This window comes from Cervus canadensis, chromosome 22 (assembly GCF_019320065.1).
Source record: "Cervus canadensis isolate Bull #8, Minnesota chromosome 22, ASM1932006v1, whole genome shotgun sequence".
In the NCBI taxonomy this organism is placed as follows: Eukaryota; Metazoa; Chordata; class Mammalia; order Artiodactyla; family Cervidae; genus Cervus; species Cervus canadensis.
This window is the reverse complement of record NC_057407.1, coordinates 59,333,867-59,359,715: the sequence shown is the minus strand read 5'-3', so window position 1 is coordinate 59,359,715 and position 25,849 is coordinate 59,333,867. Positions and strand designations below refer to the sequence as shown.

General features: G+C 36.6%; 1 protein-coding gene and 2 pseudogenes across 1 annotated transcript; all 3 read right to left on the bottom strand.

The window, feature by feature from the left end:
- LOC122424416 (olfactory receptor 4C46-like) lies at nt 1-7,309 on the bottom strand. The gene is made up of 3 exons (XM_043442150.1): nt 7,234-7,309; nt 6,555-6,564; nt 1-940 (listed from the first exon to the last, which is right to left on the bottom strand). Exons 1-3 carry the CDS (start codon nt 7,307-7,309, stop codon nt 1-3), a joined length of 1,026 nt encoding a protein of 341 aa, XP_043298085.1.
- Nucleotides 7,310-12,464: 5,155 nt separating this feature from the next.
- On the bottom strand, nt 12,465-15,163 carry LOC122424415 (annotated as a pseudogene).
- Nucleotides 15,164-15,173: 10 nt separating this feature from the next.
- Nucleotides 15,174-22,440, bottom strand: LOC122424414 (annotated as a pseudogene).
- Nucleotides 22,441-25,849: the final 3,409 nt, after the last annotated feature.

Here is a 25,849-nt window from a genome sequence, read left to right as displayed (position 1 = left end):
TCATTTATTTTCTGAAATTGTATTCCTGCTTAATAGCATTCTAACGGCATTTTTGACCTCTGTATTCCTTGCTGTGTAGATAAAAGGGTTTAATATGGGGGTAATAAGAGTATAGAATACTGCTATGGCTTTATCCATGGGAAGAGTAGCTACTGGTCGCAGATACATAAATATACAGGGCACAAAGAAGAAGACAACAACTGTGATGTGGGAGCTACAGGTAGACAGGGCTCTTTTCCTCCCTGCAGAGCTGTGAGTCCTCAAGGAGCAAAGGATGAACACATAGGATACCAACAACATTACAAAAGTGATCACAGGGATTACCCCACCATTGACAGCAACCAAGAGACCAGCAAGGAAAGTGTCAGTGCAGGCAAGTTGTATCAAGGGGAATATATCACACATGAAGTGATCCATTATGTTGGGACCACAGAATGGGAGCCTGAAAGTGACTAGGATCTGTCCAAATGAGTGGAGAAAACCCACTGCCCAACATACCCCCACCAGGAGGCAGCATGTGCGGTGGTCCATGATGGTCACATAGTGCAGAGGTCTGCAGATGGCCACATAGCGGTCAAAGGCCATGACCACAAGGAGGACAATCTCTGAAGCTCCCAAGAAATGTTCAGTGAAGAGTTGTATCATGCAGGCACTGAAGGAGACAGCCTTTGATTCAGAGAGCAAATCAGCTAGCATTTTAGGGATTATGGAAGAGGAATAGCAGGCATCTATGAAGGACAAGAAGGCCAGGAAGAAATACATCGGGGAGTCCAAAGTCCGGCTGCAGATTATAGTAACCACAATGAACAGGTTGCCAGTGACAGTGACAATGTAAGTAATAAGTAACACCAAAAATAGAACTCTCTGCATCTGAGGATTCTGTGTAAGTCCCATTAGAATGAATTCAGTTACATTCATCTTGTTTTCTTTTATTGTAATTCTGAAGATGAATTTAAAAATGGAGAATTAACCTGCAAAAACAACAGTATCCATAGCAATATGATGAGAAGTTAATATTTTGGGCTTTCAGGTAAGTCCAAAATGTTTTAATAATAGAAACTATATTTTTTTCCATAGTGCAAGAGAAGAAACATGCTACATTTTCTGTTTTATAAAGAAAGTGAAATTTTGCTGCTGTTTAATTCAGTTTATTACAAGGATGCTCAAAACCTTCTTGCACACCTTCTGACAAGCGGTCCTTCAGTCTTTGTTGGAGGACATCCAGGCACAGGGAGATCGCCAGGCCTTAAATCTGATTGCTTCTCAGCCAATAAGAAAAGTTAAAAATATTATTAAATTTTAAAAATATACTAGCACAATTATTCCTTCTGGTTCTGCACATTAAATCTAATCTACCCCCCATTTTCATTTAAAACCCGCTTCAATTAATCTAAGATAAAATGTCTGTATTTGTCTTCTCTACCTCTTTACCTCCATTACTTGGTTCAGTGTCTGACATACTGGTGTTCCATAAAGTTAAGTGAATAAATGCATTGGAGACTCTCATCTGGCTTTTTTGTGTGTGTGCTGTCTTTTGTTCAAGCCAACTGCAAAAATAGTACTTACTGTCTTAACAGCAACAACAAAACTGAAAAACGGTTGGAATGATAAACTCCTTTCACCCAGTGATTTCTCTCACTCTCTTCACCCTGGGTGGTTTTCTTCCCTTGTCTGCACCAACCGTCTCCCCTACCTTCTGGCCAAGGAGCGCAGGAGAGAATAAAAGAAGAAATGTCATGGTGCTTACTGTCTGGGTTCCCTTTAAGGCCTGTCAGTGGCTGGGTGACTTTAACTGAGGCTGCATCCATTTGGATAGACCTTCTGGGTTTCTGAGATCACTGTCTTCCATGCTCTCCAGGTCCAATTATGGTGATGCTTCCTGCTCTTACTAGTCCGGGTTGTACTTTATCATCTCATTAATTTTCCTCAACTCCTTCCATACCTTGAAAAATCAATATGTTCAACTTGTTTTAATCTCCCATTTTATGTATGCTGTTTCTTGTTAAACTCCAAACAATGTGGAAATTTTTTTTTTAAGTGCAGAAATATAAGTGTGAAATCACTTTTCTCTGTATAAATCTGTTTTATTCATAAAGCATCAGTCCCTGTTTTATATAAAGCTGATAAATAAATTTAACTTTTTCAGAAAAATACATTGTGAAAGACTAATATGTAACAAAAATAAAGATGTGTGTGTGTTATCACTAGCATTCCCTTTGGAGTCATAATTATATGAGATTTATATCTTTTACTGACTGTTAGCTATTTTACAGTTTTTGAGGTAACAGAAAACTGACAAGAATAGAAGTAATTATTTTCTATAGATATACAAATATTGTCAGATGCAAGTTTTATTGATTTCCCTGATCATTACAGATAAAACAAATCTTGCATTTATTCATAAAGTCATTACATATCTCTGATTGAACAATGTTAAAAATGGTACACTGAATTTTCCTTTTGACTGTGATTATATCCTACTAATTCTCTCATTAATCAATAAGCTAAATGAAATTTCTGTTATGTGTTCTTTTCATGTTTTATGAAAGTCTGATTTCACTTTTCAAAAAAGTCTTTTTCCTCTGGATGTTACAATGAGAAGTGGAAAATTTTCTGCCATATCAGGAAACAAGGGTGTCACAGCCCTCAGCAATTGCAGTCCTCCAATGTGAGATGGAAAATGTCAGTTTTCATCCCAATCCCAAAGAAAGGCAATGGCAAACAGTGCTCAAGGTACCATACAGTTGTCATTTCACATGCTATCAAGGTAACGCTCAAAATCCTTCAAGCTGGCTTCAGAAGTATGTGAATCGAGAACTTCCAGATATACAAGCTGGATTTAGAAAAGACAGAGGAACCAGAGATGAAATTGCCAACACCTGTTGGATCATAGAGAAAGCAAGGGAATTTCAGAAAAGCATCTACTTCTATTTCATGGATTACATGAAAGCCTTTGACTGTGTGGATCACAACAAACTGTGGAAAATTCTTAAAGAGGTGGGAACACCAGACCATGTGACCTGCCTCCTGAGAAACCCGGATGCAGGTCAAGAAGCAACAGTTAGAACCAGATATGGAAAAATGGACTGGTTCAAAATTGGGAAAGGAATATGAAAAGGTTATATCACTCTGCTTATTTAAATGTTATGCAAAGTACATCGTATGAAATGCCAGGCTGGATGAATCACAAGCTGAAATCAAGATTGCCAGGGGAAGTATCAACAACCTCAGATATGCAGATGATAACATTCTAATGGGAGAAAGCAAAGCGAAGAGGAACTAAAGAGCCTCTTGATGAAGGTGAAAGAGGAGAGTGATAAAGCTGGCTTAGAACTCAGCATTCCAAAAACTAACACCCAGTCCCATCACTTCATGGCGAATAGGTGGGGAGAACTGGAAAGTGGCAGGCTTTATTTTATTTGGCTCCAAAATCACTGCAGTCATTGACTACAGCCACAAAATTAAAAGATGGTTGCTCCTGGAAGAAAAGCTGAGACAAACCTAGACAGTGTATTAAAAAGCAGAGATATCACTTTACTGACAATGATCCATATAGTCAAAGCCATGAGTTTTTCCAGTAGTCATGTACAGATGTGAAAGTTAGACCATTAAGAAGGCTAAGCAGTGAAGAATTAATGTTTTTGCACAGTGGTGTTGGAGAAGACTCTTGGGAATCTCTTGGACTGCAAGGAGATCGACCTATCAACCCTAAGGGAAGTCAACCCTGAATATTCATCATAAAGACTGATGCTTAAACTGAAGCTCTAATACTTAGGCCACCTGATGTGAAGAGCTGACTCACTGGAAAAGACCCTGATGCTGGGAAAGACTGAGGGCAGAAGGAGAAGGGAATGACAGAGAATGAGATGGTTGGATGGCATCACCAACTCAGTGGATATAAGTCTGAGCAAACACCAGAAGATAGTGAAGGACAGGGAGGCTAGGCATGCTGCAGTCCAAAGGGTCACAAAGAATCAGACAGGACTTAGAGGCTGAACAAGAACAATGTGAGCTTGTCCTACCCTTTTAGGACCCTTAGAGGACAGCCACTCCCTAAGGTAAAAGAAGCTCCTGATGTGGAAACACAGATAACTGGACCCAGATAGCTGAGGTGCATATCACAGGAGTGATTTCAGTGAATCCAGACTCTTGCACCTTCCCGTACATAGAACAGAGCTAAATTCCTTAACATATCTGGTTTCTTTAATTAACAGTAATCTTTTGATGATCCCAACTACCTGCCCAGTGTTGCAAAGCTCCTATAGAGCCTAGCCCCTCCCTTGCTTCTGCAGAGCAGTTTCACAGGGCTCTCTGAAACATTGTCTCCTGGGCTGCAGTCCTCATTTAGGCCCAAGTAAAACCTTACTAGCAACACTTACATGAGAATTTTTTCAGCAATAGTAATGACATTTTAGAGAAATAAGCTAAAATACTCATAAAAGTCTATGTAGTTTTACCTTGTGGGTTATTTCATCATGTATTTTCTGGTTTATTTTCTTTTTGATTCATTTCTATATAGCCAGTTTGTAGAAATCTCCTTCAAAGCTTGCTTTGAAGTAAAATGGTCCAACAACTCTTTCTCATCTCTGTGTATATTTCCGTGGTATCCAAAATATTACAAGTTCTGAGATGATAAAGGACTAAGGAAATGAAGCCTATTTTCCTCTTGAGAGATGTTATTACTGGGTAAATTGCAAAGTTCTTCCTGAAGGTTAGCAATTATTAATATAACTAATGATCAGAACCAAATATTGCTTCATATATGCTAGGCACTGTGTGAAGAATTTTATAAATTATCTCATTTAAGAATTTTTTTGAGAACATTATATGTGGTTGGAAGATAGAAAAACTGAAACATGGAGAAGTTCAGCATTGTACTCTAGGACATGTAATTACTGAGGAGCAACCCTGAAAAGACATTTTAAAACTCTCTGATCTCAAGTCTTGATCTTGATCCTGAGCCCACATTACTTCCCATGTAAGAACTCACCAAATATTTAGCAGGAGACTTCTTTAACATCCATCTTTCAACAAAGGCTTTCAGAAGACTATTTTTCAGCCTAGTTTGTGGAAACATTAAAAAAAGAATTCAAAAAACCCTTGGGAATTTCAAAGATGTCAACTTCTTCCACTGAGAATTGTCCATCTCCTCTTGCAGGAAACTTTCTAATTATACAGACATTTTATTTATTTATTTAGTCAGTTAAATAACATGTAATCAACCCTGCCCATTTATCATCTGCCCTAAATTTCTTATTTAGAAATTTATCCTACATTGGGCATTTATTTTTTGTAATCATCACTCATACTTAATTTGAAAATAACTCAGAGATAAATACATAATTCCTAACTCATAGATAGAAAAGCTGAGAGTTAGAATGTTTATTTCACTTGTCCAGGATGAGGTAATCAGTAAGTAAAGCCTGCTTCTGCTGTTTCAGTTCCAAGCTGAATTTAAGAGCTCTCCAAAATCAGAAGCTTCTGGGAAATGTTGGACATGTTTCACCATAAACTGCATAATTATCTTGGATTTCATATTATATTATAAATGAGATTTTTGAGAATTCAAGTGTATAGAGGCCAGCATTAGGTCCACAAATAAATAAGCAATTAACAAAATATTAGTCATTGAGAATTAGGAGTTTATTAGAAAGTATCTAATTCACTCTTTTCATGTGCTTACAAAGAATCTGAAACCCAGGGTAGGAAAGGGGCATTTCTAAAAGTGCATATTTGGATACTGTCAGATTAAAGATAAGAATTCAGGTTTTCTAAATGCCAACTTGTTTTATCTTTTCCCTATGGGATTAGCCACTATTCTCACTTGAAATAAGGTAATTTCAACAAAAGATATTGTTTTCTTTGTGTAATTGTTCATATAATTATTTCAATGAGCTTCATTGTTTCCCAAGTGAGAACTGCCTAGGGAAATAAGAATGTTGAGAGCTCATAACCAAATACATCCTTTGACTCAGTCCTATAGGATTTTCTCACGTAAATAGAAAATACACAAAGTAGAGACCTATTATACAGTATGTTTTTAAGCTTCCAGTTTCCACACCGGTTTAGCTTGTGTCTTCACTTTATTCTTAACCCACAAAAGTAAACTAAGTTGTGATAGTAAGACTAGAGAACGTCCTGCATCTGTCAAATATCCCTGATAGCACAAAAATGTGGTGCTTTTTGCTCATTATGTTGGAAAGATAGATTTGCTTCAAATACTTCTATTCAGTTCTCTACACCATCAGGGAATGGATATGGAAATGCTTGCCCTCTGTAGAATACACATAGTTCACTAGATATGTAGAAATGGCCCACGAGGAGAACATTGAGTAAATATTCTCTCGCCTTGCAGAAATTAATAAACAGAAACCCAGTGAAATAGAGTTGGGAGACCGAAGGCAGAACTCTTGTTCCCTACAGCACAGCAGAGCCCAACAGGAAGAAAAAAGACTCATTTTCTTCCTGGAAACATCTCAGTCAATGAAAAGTCATGTGTTCTTTATTTAATAGTGCCCCCTCAACTTTCTTTTCCCTTCTATAAAAGCATTTACCTTTCCTTGCCTGTGGGGGAATTGCACATGGTTCATCATGGTTACAGGCCCTAAACTGCAATTCTTGCTGATCCCAAATTAACTCACGCTTGCTGGAGAAATATTTGGTATCCTATATGTTTCAGGTCAACAACTATCAATCAGCTTTCTGACCAGTGAAGGATGTGGCAATATGCCACCCAGGACTGAGGGTTAGAATCTATTTCTGGTAATCTCCAGAAAGATTTGAGCATTTATGTTTGCTAGAGTATATTTACCTTAGTAAATGGTCACAGATCTCTCAGAGAATGGTCAGGTTGAAGATTTGTACCACCTATTTGTGCTGACAGCTATAACTCAAAAATATCTGATATCTTTTTAGTCAAAAAAATCTCTGGATTTGGAAATTATCTATTTCTGGCAATTGGATGAGGAAATTTTTTTTTTTTTTTTTTCTGATTTGAAACTTGGTCATTCAATTCAGACCTCTATTGAGCAAAGTCAACCTGTATTTTATCATCATCACCATCCATTATCAATACCACCATACATTAATTGACTTGGGCTTCCATAACAAAATAATGCAGACTGCATAGCTTAAATACAAGTCACTCATTTTTTTCACAGTTCTGGAGGCTGGATGTCCAAGATTAAAGTGACAGCAGGATGGGTTCCTGGTGAGGCCTCTCTTCCTGCTTACAGACGGCCTCCTTCTTACTCCATTCTCTCAGGGCCTTTCCTCTGAGCAAACATGCGGACTCTGGTTTACGTTCCATTTCTCAGGAGGACGCCAGTTCTATTGGATGAGGCTTCACCCTATGCTCTCATGGAGCACTGCCTGCTTCAGTTGCCACTGCTCAAGGCTTCCCAGCCTGTACATGACTTCAGCCTCAGACAGTTTCTGACTGCACGCTTATGAGAGATGCTGAACTTAAAGAACCCAACTGAACTAATCAAATTCTTGATCTATTATAATTACCTGAAATAGTAAAGTGAGAGTTAGTTTTTTAAACCACTAAATTTGGTAGTGATTTTTTTTTTTTTTAACATGGCAATGGTATCTGAAACACTGCAGTAATTTTAACAATATACTATTGGTTCATGGATAAATATGTTAATTGAACAAAATAAACAGCTAAGAAAATAGTAGATAAATAGATTTTATATATCAACATTATCATAGTGATGTAGAAGGGTAGCCAGAAACAGAATATCTTTTCCAAGTCAGATCAAGCTGTTTGTCACTTGAAAAATAATCAATACACATAAAACTTGTTAAATAGGAGAGCTGCCTTAAACCACAATGCCAACAATCTACAGAAATGATGGATTTAGTGTTGGCAAAAACCACCTCCAGAGTCTGTTGAGCTGTGAACATTTTGAATGGAAGAAGGGAAGAAATCTCAGTTAATCATTGAAGTAGAGAGTCGGATTCCTTGACACCCCCCACTGCATGCAGGAAGGATCAGGAAGATCCCCTGCAGAAGGAAATGGCAACCCACTCCAGTATTCTTGCCTGGACAATTCCATGGACAGAGGAGCCTGACAGGTTACAGTCCATGGGATCGCAAGAGTCGGCATGACTTAGCAACTAAACCACCACCAACACCACGGAATTCTCAATAGTGTAAAAAAAAAAAAAAAAAATTGTATAATTGGAATACAGTGCATCTGCTTCAATAATATGTAGTTTTCAAAAGATTTTTTTTTTAATTGTGCAGTATCATAGAAACATTTTTAAAGTGGAGACAATTTAGATGCAAATGTGAATTGTTTAATTATTATAATTCACTTCTAATTAATATTTCTACTCTTCTTACTAATTTAAATACATGTTTTTGTTGTTCAGTCTCTGAGTCAAGTCCGACTATGCAATCCCATGGACCACAGCAAGTCAGGCCTTCCTGTCCCTCACTAACTCCTGGAGTTTGCCCAAGATCATGTCCATTTAGTCGGTGATGCCATCCAACTATCTCGTTCTCTTACTGCCCTTTTCTCCTTCTGCCTTCAATCTTTCCCATCATCAGGGTCTTTTCCAAGGAGGTGGCTGTTCACATCACATTAAATAAGTATCGGTAAAGAAGAAAAGACTTCAAAATATTTCTACAAATGGCAACCCACTCCAGTAATTTTGCCTGGAGAATCCCAAGGGCAGAGAAGCCTGGCAGGCTATAATCCTTGGGGTCGCAGAAGTCGGACACGACTTAGTGACTAAACCACCACCACATAAATTAGTAGCATTGTACTTGAATATATTTTTATTGATGTACTCTATGCTGAGAAAGACACAATTTAATGTCAGATAGGTGAGGATATGATTTGTAAAATCAGTTTAAATCTGAAAGTCTCTGATTATGTGATTTCCTTGGGAAAAAAGTCTCACCTATGCATGTGTCTGATATGTCCATGCCCAATTTCTGTTAGCTCACCAAGAAATAACTTGCAAGATTTGAAAATGCCAACTATCCCAGCTATAATGAGTGTCTTTGTTGGTTTATAAATGGTACATTTTGATGAACCTTAAAAGCATTATCACATATCCTATTGTGGGCATTTTCTGTAAAGTTTCTTATCTGTGGCTAATAGGACCTCAAGGGTATTCCATCATCAATAGCAGACCTTTCCAACAACTCAATTTTGTCATGAGGTAAACTGAACTGAGAATAACTTTTATGTCACTTATATTTAATTCTGAACTCCTCTTTGAGTCTACATTAAGACAAAATAATATGATGAGACAAAAAAAAAAAAAATTGTTGACCACTTATGAACTTAGGTATTTCAAAATATATGAGCTTTATAATAAGACTGAATATTTACTAGTGTATAAATTAAACATTCAGGTGGGTAAATCTCATATTTAAATTCTATTATAATAATTTGTTTTTTAATCTACCCATTATACAAATCATTATAAAATGTTGTTTTTAATTATATCTTAAGTGTTAACTATTAACACTATTATAATATTGGCACTTCAGGTGAAGTTTTCAGTACCTCTTCAAAATAGTTGTTTCTTGTGTGAATTCTGAAATTAGATTAACATGATAATGATGAAAATAATTCTATTATTTAGTTATACTTAGATGGGAAAATACATGTATTTCACTTATTTAAAATTAACTTTAATATTCATATGAAATAGAAAAATTAGGCAATAATATTCACAATTTATAACAACAAAATACAAGGAATAAAATTGCCATCTGCCAAGGAGAAATAAGAGGCCAGGCCATTAAATTCTGGGTGAGGACCCTTATCTTAAATTTATTATTTTAAGTGGTTTGACACATTATGTTACCACCACTGTAAGGCCCAATTCAATTATCTACTGAAGGAAATAAATATCAGTATTTGAAATTATTTGGTAAATAAATGTAATTCAGTCACACTCAGAAGTATCCCTATATGGAGTCACACTCACACACCATGTTCAAATATTTTTGTGTTAATAAGAAGGAAAATACATTATACATAACTCTTGATTAACTCCAGAGAATGTGTCACTGTGAGCAGCATGTGTCATGAAAAAGAAATTAAAAAAGAATTGAAATCACATGGACAACCCTAGCTTAAGTGGACACTTCAATTAGAGTGTTTTAATGCTACCTGTGATGGCAGATGCCAAAGACAGCTTGAATGAGAGTCTGAAACTATCTAAAGAGCTATAAGTGATATGGATTTCTCTGAAGTGTCACTGTGAAAATGTCTTGAACATTTTTTCCAACTCTGGAATGAAAGACAGAATCAGATCAGAGATTTAGCATGTACTGACACAGTCATTATTCACAACCTTGTAAAGATTGAAATCCATTCACAGTGGCTCATTGAGTGTCAGGCAGCGTCTACTTAAATAGCTACATGCTAGGTGGAGAGATTGCTTTAGAATTTCTACACCTGTCTAGCCAAACTCCTGAGGGCCTAGAGAAGCATGGAATGGAAGTAGAACAGATTTAGGTAAGGGATGTATATGAAAATAATTTATCAAAAGAGGAGTTCCTGACTCTACACCAGAAAAATTTGTTTCCAAAATATAAATCCCAAAAGAAAGTTTTTTAGAACCCTGAAAAGACAGCCACACAGATTCTCAAACTTGAAGGGAATGGAAACAGGAAAATTTCAAACTAGAATGGAAGCAGGAAAATTTACACTGGATCTTACCACTGTTGATCAGAAACTAGATGAGATGTAGTCAGATATTTGATAGATTCAGGGATAAATTTAACAAGAACCAGGTACCTGTCAAAGTGTTGTTATGACAGCTCCATGCATTCCAATATGTAGAGAAATACATTCTCAACATAACAAAGCACCCAAGGGCAGACCTCGTATTGTTTTAATCCAATCCAAGGAATTTTTCATTCCAGAAGGACATCTCTTAAGTTGTTTACCAGGAATGGAAAGATTTTGGGAGGTGGACTGTGGTCTCATAAGCCTTCCAGTTTTAATTCTAATTGAAGTAGAAGAAAATATAACAATATTTATGTTGATAAGTGCATTGACTTTGCCAGGACAACACAATTTTGGAACATCATTGCAATTTACCTTGGTAAATTACTCATAGAAATCGGGAAAACTGTTTAAGGCTAAGGAAAAACATGATGGCAGAGTAAGAAATAAAGCTCATGTTCCTGGTCCTGACACTAGTTCTGTTGCTCATCATCATGTTGTCCTTAGCATAATATGCTTGCTAAACATTTTCACATCATGATGTATATTGATTTATTTAATTAAGTATGTGGCACCCATATAGTAGGAGGCTGGATTTTTCTAACAAACAAGAATATAAACATATCTGTGAAATATTTATGCATTTAAATTTTGATAGCAGAATTTATTTTTGAAAATAGTTTAAATTAATTGCAATAAAGTCACATAACATAGGTACATTGTTTAGTCAAGAAGTACTTTCCTTGGTTAAATGTAGCATGATTTTTTTTTAATATACATATTCCTTATAAATAATCTCTTAAAACAGATTTCAAAGAGGATTTCAGATTAAAGAAACTAAGTATAAAGCCATCTTTCTATAACAAAACTTTTAAAAATATGTTTTACTGTGTGCTTTAGAGAAAACTTGCATTTAATTTTACAAATAATTGTTAAGTTAATGAAGGGTCACTTCCTATGGCATGTAATCAAAGGGATTTTTATATACAAAATCATAATTATATACCAAGTCCCAGGAATTCTGTATAATGAAAGATCAGAAGATGTGGAATTAAATTTTTGAATCCTATGCTGACTTCTATATTCTATGATTTAATTATATAATCTTTCTGAACTGCCATCTTTTCTGTAAATAAGAATATTAAACTTTAATTTTGTAATGTTGTTGTGACCATTTGAAAATATCTCAACTTTTTTTTCCCATAAGTTTGATAATTTTTATAATCTCTAATGTTTCCCAAGAGAATAATAAATCCAATATAATTTTCAATATCAGTTGTGCTCAGAATACATTAAGAGGATATTGGTAAGTGTCTTCTTTCTGTTTTATATTCCACACCATCTTAGATACCAGTAGGCCATATAACTTTCTGAGAACCAATTGCTTCTATACACAGGCAATTATGAAAGTATGTAATTACTATGGAAAACTTTTTAATTACTACGAAACAAGAGAGGTCCTACTAGAATTCTGTCATTTCTCTGATACCCTTTTAAATGGTTGAAAAGGATAAAATTTGGTATTTAGAAGGATGCAGATCTGAATACCAATTCTGTCTCTGAAATTGGATAGATTACTTATCTTTTTTGAAATTTATTCCTCATCATCTGTGAAATGAAGATAATCATAATATCTACCTTGCGGAGGAGCTGTTAGTGTCAGATGATACGTGTGGGAATGACTTTATAATAATAAAATATGAAAATGCAAAGATCATGAGAGAAATAAAATCTTCATATTGGGTCATTTATTTCCCTAAGTCACATTCCATTTACTAGCACTCTAATGATATTTTTGACTTTTATATTTGTTTCTGTGTAGATAATAGGGTTTAATGTGGGAGTAACAAGAATACAGAAAGCTTCTATGGCTTTATCTGTGGGAAAAGGAGCTACTGGTTGCAGATAAAACTACAGGACACAGAGAACAAGACAGCTGTGATGTGAAAGCTATAGGTAGACAGGTCTTTTTTCCTCCCTGCAGAACTGTGAGTCCTCATGGAGCTCAGGATAACCACATAGGATACCAGCCACATTACAAAACTAATCACAAGGATTGTTCCACTACTGGCAACAACTAAGAGACCAGCAAGAAAAGTGTTAATACAGGCAAGTTGTACCAGGGGGAAATGTCAAATGTGGCATGATTCCTGATGTTGGGGTCACAGAACGGGAGACAGAAAGTGACTGGGGTCTGTCCAACCCAGTGGAGAAACCCACCGCCCAACACATCCCCTTGAGGAGGCAGAATGTGTGGTGTCTCCTGATGGCCACATAGTGCAGAGGGGTCTTCAGATGGATATGTAGTGATCACAGGCCAAGACCACAAGAAGGATGACCTCTGATGCTCCAAATAACTGTTCGAGGTAAGACCTGTTTCCTGCAGCTGTATAGCTTGGGAGTTCATTGGTGCTCTGTGATGACCTAGAGCATGGGATGGGGCAGGGGGTGAGAGGGAGTCTCAAGGGTGAGGGGATATATAGATACAGATAGCTGATTCACTTTGTTGCGCTGCAGAAACTAACACATGGGAAAGCAATTATATGCAAATAAAACAAACAAACAACAACCAAAGAAGAAGCCACTGAATTATACAGCCTTTATACAGCTTTTTTTTTCTTTTTCCTGTTTTTGGCCATGGAACATGGCCCATGGGATCTTAGATCCCAGAACGTTTGCAGTGGAAGTAAAGAATCTTAAGCCCTGGATCTCCAGGGAATTCCCTGAATTAGATGACTTTTTAATCAGACAGCAAATCAGCTAGCATTTTAAGGTTGTGTTTTTTTTCTAAGTTTTCCTCTAGGAGTATTATAGTGGCCAATCCTACATGTAGGTCTTTAATTTATTTTAGGTTTATTTTGTATATGGGGTAAGGGAATGTGTTGAAGAGGCTCTCTTTTTTCCATCATATATTCATCCATCTTGGAGACAGCCTTGTACATCTTAGTAAACACAGTCACCCCAGTACAAAGCTCTACCATTGCTGTGCACTCAAATTATGGAAGAAACAGCTCCAGTTGAACACTGAGTTTCACACAGTAACATTTGTGAGAAGACACATGAGTTGGTGTGTCGTAGTTAGAGAAGCTCTGATTTATAAAGAACGATGTAAAAATGTAAGATGACCTGCTGTCTTCTAGATGCAGAGAGGAGCATTGCAGGCATCCCCAACTTTCCTGAAAGTTCACCTTAACCACTTTGCTTTTATGAAGATCAACACTAATTCTCTTTTTCAATAACAGCAAGGAAAACTGAAGGGATTTTGCTTAAAAAAATTATGTTACCATGTTAGTGTTGTTCTTTTGTAAAAGTAAAGTGGCATAATTTGAACTTTCAAAAAGGAAAAAAATGCAATGCTGAAATATACTGCTATTAATACATGTGAGACAAGGCTGCAACCTACTGACACCATCTACTTAAAGGACAGTGACTCATTAAGACTGCAGATAATTTTCTTATCTATGCACCTAAACATAGCACAGACACCTAAGGATATTCAAGAATAGAGAGCAAATGAAGACTAACCTGAAAACTTCCGGCTTATTTTTTTTTTGGTTTGTGCCAAAAAAACAGATGGCGAATTATTCTTTCATCCTTTTGTGATGGCCTCTCTTTTTTCTTTTGGTAAAATCATAGTAAAAAAGAAATTTTCATTTGTGAGTCATTCACTAACTGTCGCTTCCCTCTGTATCTACCCAGGAATTTCTATCCCTTATTTGCCTTACTACAGGCTAGGCAAAAATACTTCTGAGGTCAATGTCCTGTGGAAAAGCCAATGTTGCCCAAGTAATAAATATGAATTTAGTACAGTAGGTGTCAGGCTCTTGAGAAAAACATTCTACAGTTCTCAAACTAGGGGTTTATTTTTGCTCATTTCAATTCCTAACATGAATCTTTGGACAAGAACATTGAACGGTCCTAGAAATTATATTGGGGTTCCCTAGTGACTCAGTCGCAAAGAATCTGCCTGCAAAGCAGGAGACTTAAGAGACCCTGGTTCTATCACTGGATCAGGAAGATTTCCCTGGAGGAGGGCATGACAACCACTCCAGTGTTCTTGCCTGGAGAATCCTATGGACAGAGGAGCCTGGTGGGATATAGTCCATGGGGTCGCAAAGAGTCAGACATGAGTGAAGCAGCTGAGCACTCAGAAAGTATTTTAAAACTTATAATAACACCTAAAATATATCCAAACAATATTAAATAATCAACAAATATTAGTATCTGGTCCTTTCTGTCAATGATCTACAATTTTATTTTTACTTTCTTTTTTTTTTTTTTTAGCATATTATTTTTTATTTTTTTTTCAATTATTTTTATTAGTTGGAGGCTAATTACTTCACAACATTGCAGTGGGTTTTGCCATACATTGACATGAATCAGCCATATTTTTACTTTCTATCACAATTTATAACGGGTATAATCTTACCTATGTATATAAATCTTTCTCTTCTTGTCATTGTGAACAGCCTAAGTCATGATCATTCTTAGCAAACTCCTCATGGCATTTTTCACCTCTCTGTTTCTCACTGTGTATACGATAGGATTTAACATGGAGGTGAAGACTGCAAAGAACATAGTCAGCCACTTATCCTCAGGGTAAGTGGTCACAGGACGCATGCAGGTGAATATACAACAGACAAAATGGAACACTGCTAATGTAAAGTGGGAACTACATTTAGAGAGGGCTTTGCACCTTCCTTCAGAGCCATGAAGGAAGCTCCCATGATTTCAGGGAGCTCAGGATGATTATGTAGGAGGAGCATGAAAAAACGAGCAAGCACATGCCCCTGGTGTTAGCTGCCACTGCCGTTCCAAGCCTGTAGGTATTGCTGCAAGCAAGATGCAACAGTGAGAAGGAATCAGACATGAAGTGGTCAATGGTGTTGAGACCACAGAAGGTCAAGTCTATTGTGAAAAGAATCTGCATGGCGGCATGCAGGATTCCTCTGACTCAGTCTACCACCACCAGGAGTTGGCAGAGCCCCTGTTGCATGATGGTCATGTGGTACAGAGGCTTGCAGATGGCCATGTATCGGTCACAGGCCATGACAGTGAGGATGGTAACCTCTGATCCTCCCAGGAATTGTTCCAGAAAGAGCTGAGGCAGGCAGCCACTCCAGGAGATGGTTCTTCTCTGGTACAGCGGGTCAGTGATCAATTTAGGGGTGGTGATGGACGTGTAGGAGACATCTATGAAGGACAAGTGAGTGAGAGAGAAGTACATGGGAGCTGAAAGTGTGGGGCTGAGGGAGATGGTGATGACAATAAGACTGGCCAACACAGTGAATAAGAAAATGAACAACAACAACAAAAAAAAAATGAAGAGTATTCTCTGCAAGTGTGGATTCTGTGTGAGCCCAAGAGAGCAAATTTAGTCACACTGTTTGGAGATGTCAAGAGATCTGTTTAGCAACATATACCTTCCTGGATCCTGAGCTACCTAGAAAGGAACAAAGAATGATACCTGTTAATCATGAAAGCATTAGAGTCTGAATTCTTTAGAACATAAACACAGCAGTCCCTGGAACTGCGGAGTGTGTCCTTGCCACTGTGGCCTGGCACGTGCTTCAGTTCTTGCTCACTTCCTCTGTGATGAGTTTCCCCTCTTCTAACATCTAGAACTTGTCGCCTATAAAATATCTCTTGGGAAACATTTGATATGTCATTAACTGAAAAAACACTAGGCTTTCTACATAAAACATGGATTTTCCCCTGCTTTCCAACTCCATATGACTCTGCTAAGTCTTTCAGTGTCTCATGTTTCCAAGCCTTCCTCTGTGTGTGAGGTTACAAATTTTAATTCTCAAATGCACCTCGTAAGCTGGGATGTGCCACACACAAGTGAGAGTTATTCCCCTTTCCATGAGAATTTATATTTGAACACTCTGCTCTAACTTTGGAAATAAAGACATGGTCGAAAGATATTCATCATAAGCAGTGGGTTTAGGAAAATATATAAGTCACTGCTCACACAGTGTAACTAGTACCAATCAGAATGCAAGCTATTCAGCTGTGTTTCCTCACTCGCTATAGTGCTTGGCATGATGTCTGTGGTGTGTGAAACCTATTAGGTGATAAGTAGATGCTTGATGAATTGCTATACACCACGGGTGCATATGCCTGATTCCCCAGCCCATAAACCTAGGAGGAAGTCAAGTGTTTTTTTTCTCCTATTCTGTTTATCATTACTTTCTACTTCAAGAGAAACAGAAATTAACACTTGAAAAGAAGCTGAACTCCAGTTTAATAGTTCTGGCACACCTTATGGGGTAAGTATTAAAATATTTAATTGCCTCTAGGAACAAGTATGTTATGGGGTCTTTTTACTTTCAAGATAATTATAGTGTTTGTTAATTAATGTTTTTTTATTCTTTAAAATTCTGTTTCATATTGAATTTAATGTAGTTGTGCTTAGTAAATGTAAAGCTTCTATAACCTTGGGTAAAAAAAATAAAAATAAAAACCCTTGCAACGTTTTTCAGTATACAAGGAATTTTCAAACAGTGGACAGCTTTATTTTCAAAAGTCTTAAAGTAAAAATTTAATGTAAAGAGCAGAAAAGTCTGAAAGATACAAAGATAGACAATGTACTATACATTCATGCATATCAATTCATACTCAGACTAACACAAGCACAGATAAAATCCACTGAAGTATCTATTACAAGTTCTCTCACTCAAGAAATATTTGTTGGACACTTACTGCCTATGAATGTGCATCTGTTAACACAAAGTCATGAAGAGTGTTCCTGCTCAATGCCCTCAAAACTTAAATTTCATTCCCGAACAACAGCAGGGTGTCCATCCACAATAGGAATGGTCTTTCCACTTCTTCCTATTTCCACTACATGCATTCTCATGTTTTCTTCTCCTATGTTTTCTTCTCCCACGTTTTCATAAGATCCATCTTCCTTCATTCCTGGTTATAGACTACTGAATTACTAATAGAATGAGAAATCTGGGGACACAAATGTCCCAAAGCAAAGACAAGAGAGAACATAAGTACAGTATAGTGTACTATGCAAAAGTATGCCTTACCTTCAAAGATCAATGGATAAAGAGCTTTATTTTTTAACTATTCAAAAGGAATATTACAGGGACTTCCCTAACAGTCGAGAGGTTACAGAGGGTTTGGGGATTCGACCAACGTTGAGGAGCTAAGACTTCATATGCCATGCAGTCAAAAAAAACAAAATATATTAAAAAAAAAAGCAATATTGTAACAGATTCAATAAAGGTTTTAAAAATGGTTCACACAAAAAAATAAATCTTTAGAAAAAATGAACACATACTCTTCTGTGTGTGTGTGTGTGTGTGTGTGCTAGTCATTCAACCATGTCTGACTCTGTGCAACCTCATAGACTATAGACCACCAGGCTCTTCTGTCCAGGGAATTCTCTAGGTAAGAATACTGGAGTGGGGTTGCCATTCTCTTCCTCCGGGGATGTTCCCAACCCAGGGATCAAACCCGGGTCTCCCGCATTACAGGCAGATTCTTTACCATCTGAGTCACCAGGGAAGCCCTATACTCCGGTAAGTACTAATTAAAAACTGAAAATTATAGTTATGAGGAAAAAAAGTGGAGCTGGTTCACTGTATTTTGTTATTCTGAGGTAGTATCCTCTAACAGATCAGAAAAGGGTATACACACAAGGTGAAAACGAGAGATCATGTACATAATAAAACTGTTTTGATATATCTATGAAGAAATTTATGTTTTTATTTTTACTTGGTGCACACTACTCTGTCTAGGAATAAATTCTAATGGAAATATTTTTAAAGGAGAAAAATCATTCCTAACAAATATTTTCAACACAATTATTAAGGGTTGTGGGAAATTTGGAAATGGTATGGAATATTAAACATTGGAAAAATGGATAACTGAAATTGAAAATTGAAAGTTGCACAGTCGTGTCTGACTCCTTGTGACCCCATGGAATTCTCTAGGCCAGCATACTGGAGTGGGTAGCCATTCACTTCTCCAGGGGGGTCTTCCCAACTCAGGGATCGAACCAGGTCTCCCGCATTGCAGGCAGATTCTTTAACAACTGAGCCACCAGGGAAATACAGTTAATATGTACTTTCTAACAAGGATGTTTTTAAAAATTGTTCAGTATCCCAAGAACATTTTTCATTTGTGATATAAAGTGGAGACAATTTGGGATGTATATTTGAATTGCTTAATTATTCTAATTCCACCCAATTTTATTATTCTTCTTACTAGTTTAAATATATGTCAGTAAGGAAAAAAGACACCAAAATATTTCTACTTATAAATTGGTAATATTGTATTTAAATCTATCTTTATTGATGTTCTATATGCTGAAAAAGATACATTTTAATGTCAGATAGTTAAAGGTGAGGAATAATAATATCATTTATGTCACCCATTTAAACCTGAGAGTCTGTGATATACGGTCTATGATATTCTGGAAAAATAATCTCACCTATGAACATATCTGACATAGGTCAATGCTAGGGCTTCAGACAGCAGTTAGTTCAGCAAGAAAGAAGTAAAGTTGTAAGATTTTAAAATGCCAACTGGCTCAGTTATAAATGTCTTTGTTGGTTTATAAATGGTACCTTTGTATGAACCTTAGAAGTAGGATCATGTATTTTGTTTGTAGGCAAATTCTTTAAAGTTTCTTAGCTGTGTCTAATAGGATCTCAGGGGTATTTTGCTATCATTAGCAGATCTTGCCAACAACCCAATGATATCAAGTAAAGTGGCTAAACATCAGAAGAGAACTTTTAGATCACTCATCTTTAATTTCAAATTCCTCCTTGAGTCTGCATGAAGGCATGAAACACTATTAAAGAAGGAAAAAAAAAAGAAAGAAAGCAGAGAATCACATGAATGTAAGTATTGGAAAACATATGGGTTTATTACTGAGTATGAATATTTAGTATTATATACATTGAGATGTATGTGGGTATTTATCAGATATTTAAATTTTGTTATAATAATTTGTTTTTAATCTACTTATGAAATCAGAATTTTAAAATATTGTTTTCAGATATATTTTAAGTGGTAATTGCTGTTTAGTCACTGAACTGTATCTGACCATTCTGTGACCCCAAGGACTGGAGCCCACCAGACGCCTCTGTCCATGGGATTTCTCAGGCAATACTGGAGTGAGTTGCCATTTGTTTCTTTAGGGAATCTTCCCAAAACAGAGACTGAACGCATATCTCCTGTTTGGCAAGCTGGTTCTTTATCACTCAGCCACCATTGAAACAAGTGATAGTTATGAACCGTATTATAACATTGACACCTCATACCAGGTGAAATTTACAGTAGTTCTTTTGTGCCAATTCTGGAGTTAGATTAACGTGATGGTGATGGAAATAATTTGATTATTCAAGTATACTTGAGATGGGAAAATACATTTATTTAAATCAATTAAATATAATTTTATAACATTCATTATGGAATAGGATAAAATAAGCAATGACATTCAAAATTTATAGCAAGGAAATATAAGCCAGGGAATGAAAATGCCATTTACCAAAGGGAAAGAAGAGGCCAAACCATTAAATTGTGAGCCAGCACTCTTGTATTTAATGTATTGTTTTACAGCAAAAGTGGCAGGAAGTGTATTCCTACCAATTGTAAGGCTCATTACAATGATCTACTGAAAGAAAAAAATACAGATATTTGCAATTATTTTATTAAAAAAAAAGTACTTCAATTCAACTCAAAAAATACTCCTGTATATATGAAAAAGAAATATTTATAGATAGAATCGCAGTCACATACCATGTTCAAATATGCTTTAAGTAATAAGAAAAATAAATGAATTGTACATAACTCTGCATTGACCCCAGAGAATGTGATCATTCTAAGCAGCATGTATTATGAAAGAAAAGAGGTTAAGGAAACTGAAATCACATGGACAATTCCAGCTTCACTGTAGTTATTGTTGTTCAGTTGCTAAGTTGTGTCCAACTCTTTGTGACCCCATGGACTGCAGCGTTCCAGGCTTCCCTGTCCTTCACTATCTCCTGGAGTTTGTTCAAATTCATGTCCTTTGAGTCAGTGATGCCATCCAACCATCTCATCCTCTGTCGTCCCCTTCTCCTCCTGCCCTCAGTCTTTCCCAGCATCAGAGTCTTTTCCAATGAGTTGGCTGTTTGCATCAGGTGGTCAAAGTATTAAAGCTTCAGCACCAGTTCCTCCAATGAATATTAAGGGTTGATTTCCTTTAGAAATGACTAGTTTGATCCCTTTGCTGTCCAAGGGACACTCAAGAGTTTTATCCAATACCACAATTCAAAAACATCAATTTTTCAACTCTCAGTCTTCCTTCTTTATGGTTCAACTTTCACATCCATCCATGACTACTGGAAAAATCATAGCTTTGACTACATGGACATTTGTCAGCAAAGTGATGTCTCTGCTTTTTAATACACTGTCTAGATTTGTCATGGCTTTTCTTCCAAGGAGCAATCATCTTAATTTCATGACAGCTGTCACAATCCACAGTGATTTTGTAGCCCAAGAAAATAAAATCTGCCACTGTTTCTATTTGTTATCCATCTATTTGCCATGAAATGAGGGGACTGGATGCCATGATCTCAGTTTTTAGATGTTGAGTTCTAAGCCAGCTTTTTCACTCTCCTCTTTCACCTTAATCAAGAAGCTCTTTAGTTTCTCTTCACTTTCTGCTATTAGGGTGGTATCATCTGCACATCTGAGGTTGTTGATATTTCTCCTGGCAATCGTGATTCCAGGTTGTGATTCATCCAGTCTGGCATTTTGCATGATGTACTTTGCATAGAAGTTAAATTAACAGGGTGACAGTATACAGCCTTGTCATATTCCTTTCCCAATTTTGAACCAGTTCGTTTTTCCATGTCTGGTTCTAACTGTTGCTTCTTGACCTGCATACAGACAGGTTTCTTAGGAGGCAGGTTAGGTTGTCTGGTATTCCAATCGCTTAAAGAATTTTCCACAGTTTGTTGTAATCCTCACAGTCCAAGTCTTTAGCAAGTCAATGAAGAAGAAGTAGATATTCTTCTGGAATTCCCTTGCTTTCTCTATGATCCAACGGATATTGGCAATTTGATTTCTGTTTCCTCTGCCTTTTCTAAATCCATAGTGGGCATCTGGGAGTTCTTGGTTCATGTATTGTTGAAGCTTCCCTTGAAGGATTTTTAGCATTATCTTGATAGCATGTGAAATATCTGGAGATGCATAGTAACTTGAACATTCTTTTGCATTGTTCTTCTTTGGAATTGGACTGAAAACTGCCTTTCCCCAATCTGTGGCCACTGATGACTTTTCCAAATTTACTGATATAATGAGTGTAGCATTTTTACAGCATCCTCTTTTTGAATTTGAAATAGCTCAGCTGGAATCCCATCACCTTCACTAGCTTTGTTTGGAGGTATGCTTCCTAAGGCCCATTTGACCTCACATTCCAGAATGTCTGGCTCTAAGTGAGTAACCACACCATTGTGGGTACTCCAATATTACAGTAGTGCTACATAGCTGCAGGTACTATAGTGCTATTTGTGACGTCAGATGCCAAAGACAATCTGTATAAGTATATAAAATGATCTAAAGAACTATAAGGGATATGAATTTGGCTGAAGTGTCATCGTGAAAATGTCTTGAACCCTTCCTTCAACTCTGTAATGAAAGCTAGATTCAGATCAAATAATGATCATGTACTGACAAAGGCTTCATTCCCAATCTCATAAAAGCTTGAAATTTACTCACAATTGCTCATTGCGTGGTCATGCAGTCTCTACTTAAATAGCTACAGTGCTAGGTAGAGAGCTTGCTTTAGAACTCCTACATGTGTCTAGTCTAGCCCCCCAAGCTCTGGAGAAGCACAAAATGAAAAACAGAGCATGATTAAATGCAGCCATTTACCAGCCAAAAAAAAAAAAAAAAAAAGAGCAGAAGAATTTAGGTCTAACACAGTGAAAGTTGTCCAAGAAATAAGTTGTAAAAAGGAGTTCGCAGATCTTTACTGGGAAAGTTCCAGATTGCAACTCTAAAGACAGAGTGATTTAAACCCTGGAGAGAGAGAGCAATATAGATTCTCAATCTTCAATGGTAAAGTAAAATGAAAACAGAAGAAATTATACATGGGCCTTATCGTTGATCAGAAACTAGTTGAGATATGGTTTGACTTTTGACAGGTTCAGGGATTAATTTCACAACAACCAGGTAAAATGTACTGGCAAAATGTACTTATGGAAGTTTCATGCATTTCAAACATGTTCTCAAAGCCCTCAATAGCAGAGGTAGGGGCTTCCTTGTTAGTCCAGTGACTAAGACTCTGAATAATGACTGCAGGGGTCCCAGGTTCAATCTCTGGTCAGGGAAATAGATCTAGCATGCATGCAATAACCAGGTGTTCACATGCACAACTAAAGGTCTCCTACACAGCAAAAAAGATCCCATGCAACCAATATAAAAATAAATAAAGCAAACAAACAAAAAAGAAAACAGATGACCAAGAAATGGTATGTTGGGTCACCTTGCCATTTCTCATCATATTAAATCCAAAGACTAGCCTAATAGTAAGCAGTGCTTTAAAAAAAAAAAAAAAGTGCAGAGTCCATATTCTTTCAGTCCAATTCAAAAAGGCATTTTCATCTCAGAAAGACATCTTCTAAGTTGTTTACCAGTAATGGAAAGATTTTGAAAGGTGGACTGTGGTCTCATAAGCCTTCCTGCCTTACTTCTTTTTTTTTTTTTTTCAATTTATTTTTATTCGTTAGAGGCTAATTACTTTACAATATTGTAGTGGTTTTTGCCATACATTGACGTGAATCAACCATGGATTTACATGTATTCCCCATCCTAATTTAAGTAGAAACAAATATAACAATATTTATGGCAATAAATGCACTGGTTTGGCCAGAGTCACAGAAATTGAAAACACACTGCAATTTACCTAGGTAAACTACTTGCAAAAACAGGGGAAACTGTTTAAGGCTAAAGAAGAACATAATGGCATAGTGTGAAAGAAAACTCATGGCTCCTGATACTAAAGTTAGTGTTCTTACTCTCCACCATGTTTCCATAGCCAAAATATGTTTGCTGAATTTTGTTACATCACGATGTCCATTGATTTCTTCAATAAAGTATCATATGATACCTATGTAGTAGGAGGTTGGGCATTTCCAACAAAAGAGGAGACTATAACCCCCTCCATGACGTGTGTGTGTGTGTGTGTGTGTATACATGTATATATGTCTGTGTGTGTGTGTGTGTGTGTGTGTGTATTTTGATAGCTGATTGACTTCATTTTTTAAAAGACCCAAAATTAATTTTCAATAAAGTCTTATAAGTTAGTTGCTCAGTTTTGTCCAACTCTTTGCATGGAAGGTAGCCTGCCAGCCTCCTCTGTTCATGGAATTCTCCAGGCAAGAATACCAGAGTGGGCTGCCATTTCCTTCTCCAGGGCATCTTCCCAAGCCAGGGATCAGACCCAGATCTCTTACACTGCAGGAAGATTCTTTAGCACTGAGCCACCAGGGAAGCCTAGATAATTTTTTTTAGCCAAGATGTATTTTCCTTGGTTAATTGTAGAATAATGATGCCCACTGTTCTTTAAAATATATATATATATATATTCCTTATAAATAATCTCCAAAGCAGTTTTCAAAAAGGAATTATGTTTCAAGGAATTAAGTGCAAAGCCAACTTTCTAATAGTGACATTGTTTTTTCAAACATTTTACTGGGTGCTTTTGGGAAAAAAAAAAAATGCATATAAGTGCTCCTAGTTGTTGATAACGTAATGAAGTGTCACTTCCTATGGCATATATCAGAAAATATTTTTGTTTTTATAGACCAAACTTCATATAACATCAACACAAAGAAATTCTGCATGATGTAAAGATCACAGGACATGGAATAAGAGTATTTGGGCCCAATGCTGAATTACATGTTCTATGACTTAATTATTTAATCTTTCTGATCCTTCAACTTATTGGTAAAGAAGAACACTAAACTTAAATTATAGAATGCTTTTGTTTCCATTTGAGAACAACTTGACCTTTTCACATCAGCTTAAATGGTGTACAACAAATTTTCATAATCACTGACAATTTTCCCCAAGGGAAGAGGGAGATCTTAGGAACTTAGAAGGTTCATTCAAAATGGAACAGCCTCAGTTAAAGGCATTCAGCCTTTGACAAACCACAACAGGGAACCAGGACAATAAACATTCTTTTTTGTTTTGTTTTGTTTTTCCTTCTCATCTGCCTTCTAATATTCAGCTAGGGCTACCTCTTGGCCAGAAGGTAAGTGAGTTGATTGAAACAGACCAAGGAAGACAGATGTTTAGGGTGGAGAGAATGAGAGATCTCACTGGGTGAAAGAACTATATATTTTTAAACATTACAAACATTTATTCAGCTTTTATTTCTCCCTGAAGTAAGAAACTAAATACCCATCTTGGGATTAGCTAGAAAAAAAGAAAACACAGGGGAAATGAGAGTCTACAAACTCATTTATTGACTCAGTTTTATTGAACGTCAGTATGAGCCAGACCCTGAACCAAGTGCTGGTGATAAAGTGGCGAACAAGACACAGACCTTGTCTCCTAGGCTTACTTAAATGGTTTTTAAGTGGAAGAGGAGAGTGAGTTAGACTTCAGCTTTGTATCAACGGTGTGCTGAACCAGAACAAACAGCTGCACAAGTACCTTCTTTAATATCTAAAGAAATGTTTTTCACATTTCTTACTGGCCGAAAAGTAATCAGGTTATTACATGGTGAGCTCTCTGTGCCTGGATGTCCTCCAGCAAAGACCCAGGGACCACTTGTCAGAAGGTATAGAAGAAGGATTTGAGCATACTAAGCCTCATAATAAGCTGAATAAAGCAGCCTTAAAAGTTCGCTCTGATACAATATTTGATTTTCTATTTCTGACTTACTTCACTCTGTATAACAGGCTCTAGGTTAGTCCATCTCAGTTCAATTGACTCAAATTCATTCCTTTTTATGGCTGAGAAGTATTCCATTGTATATATGTACCACAACTTCTTTATCCATTTATCTATAGATGGGCATCTATGTTGGTTCCATGTCCTGGATATGGAATCTAGGAAATCAGTAATAATCAACTTATTTGCAGGACAGGAGTAGAGACACAGACATAGAGAAAGAACTTGTAGAC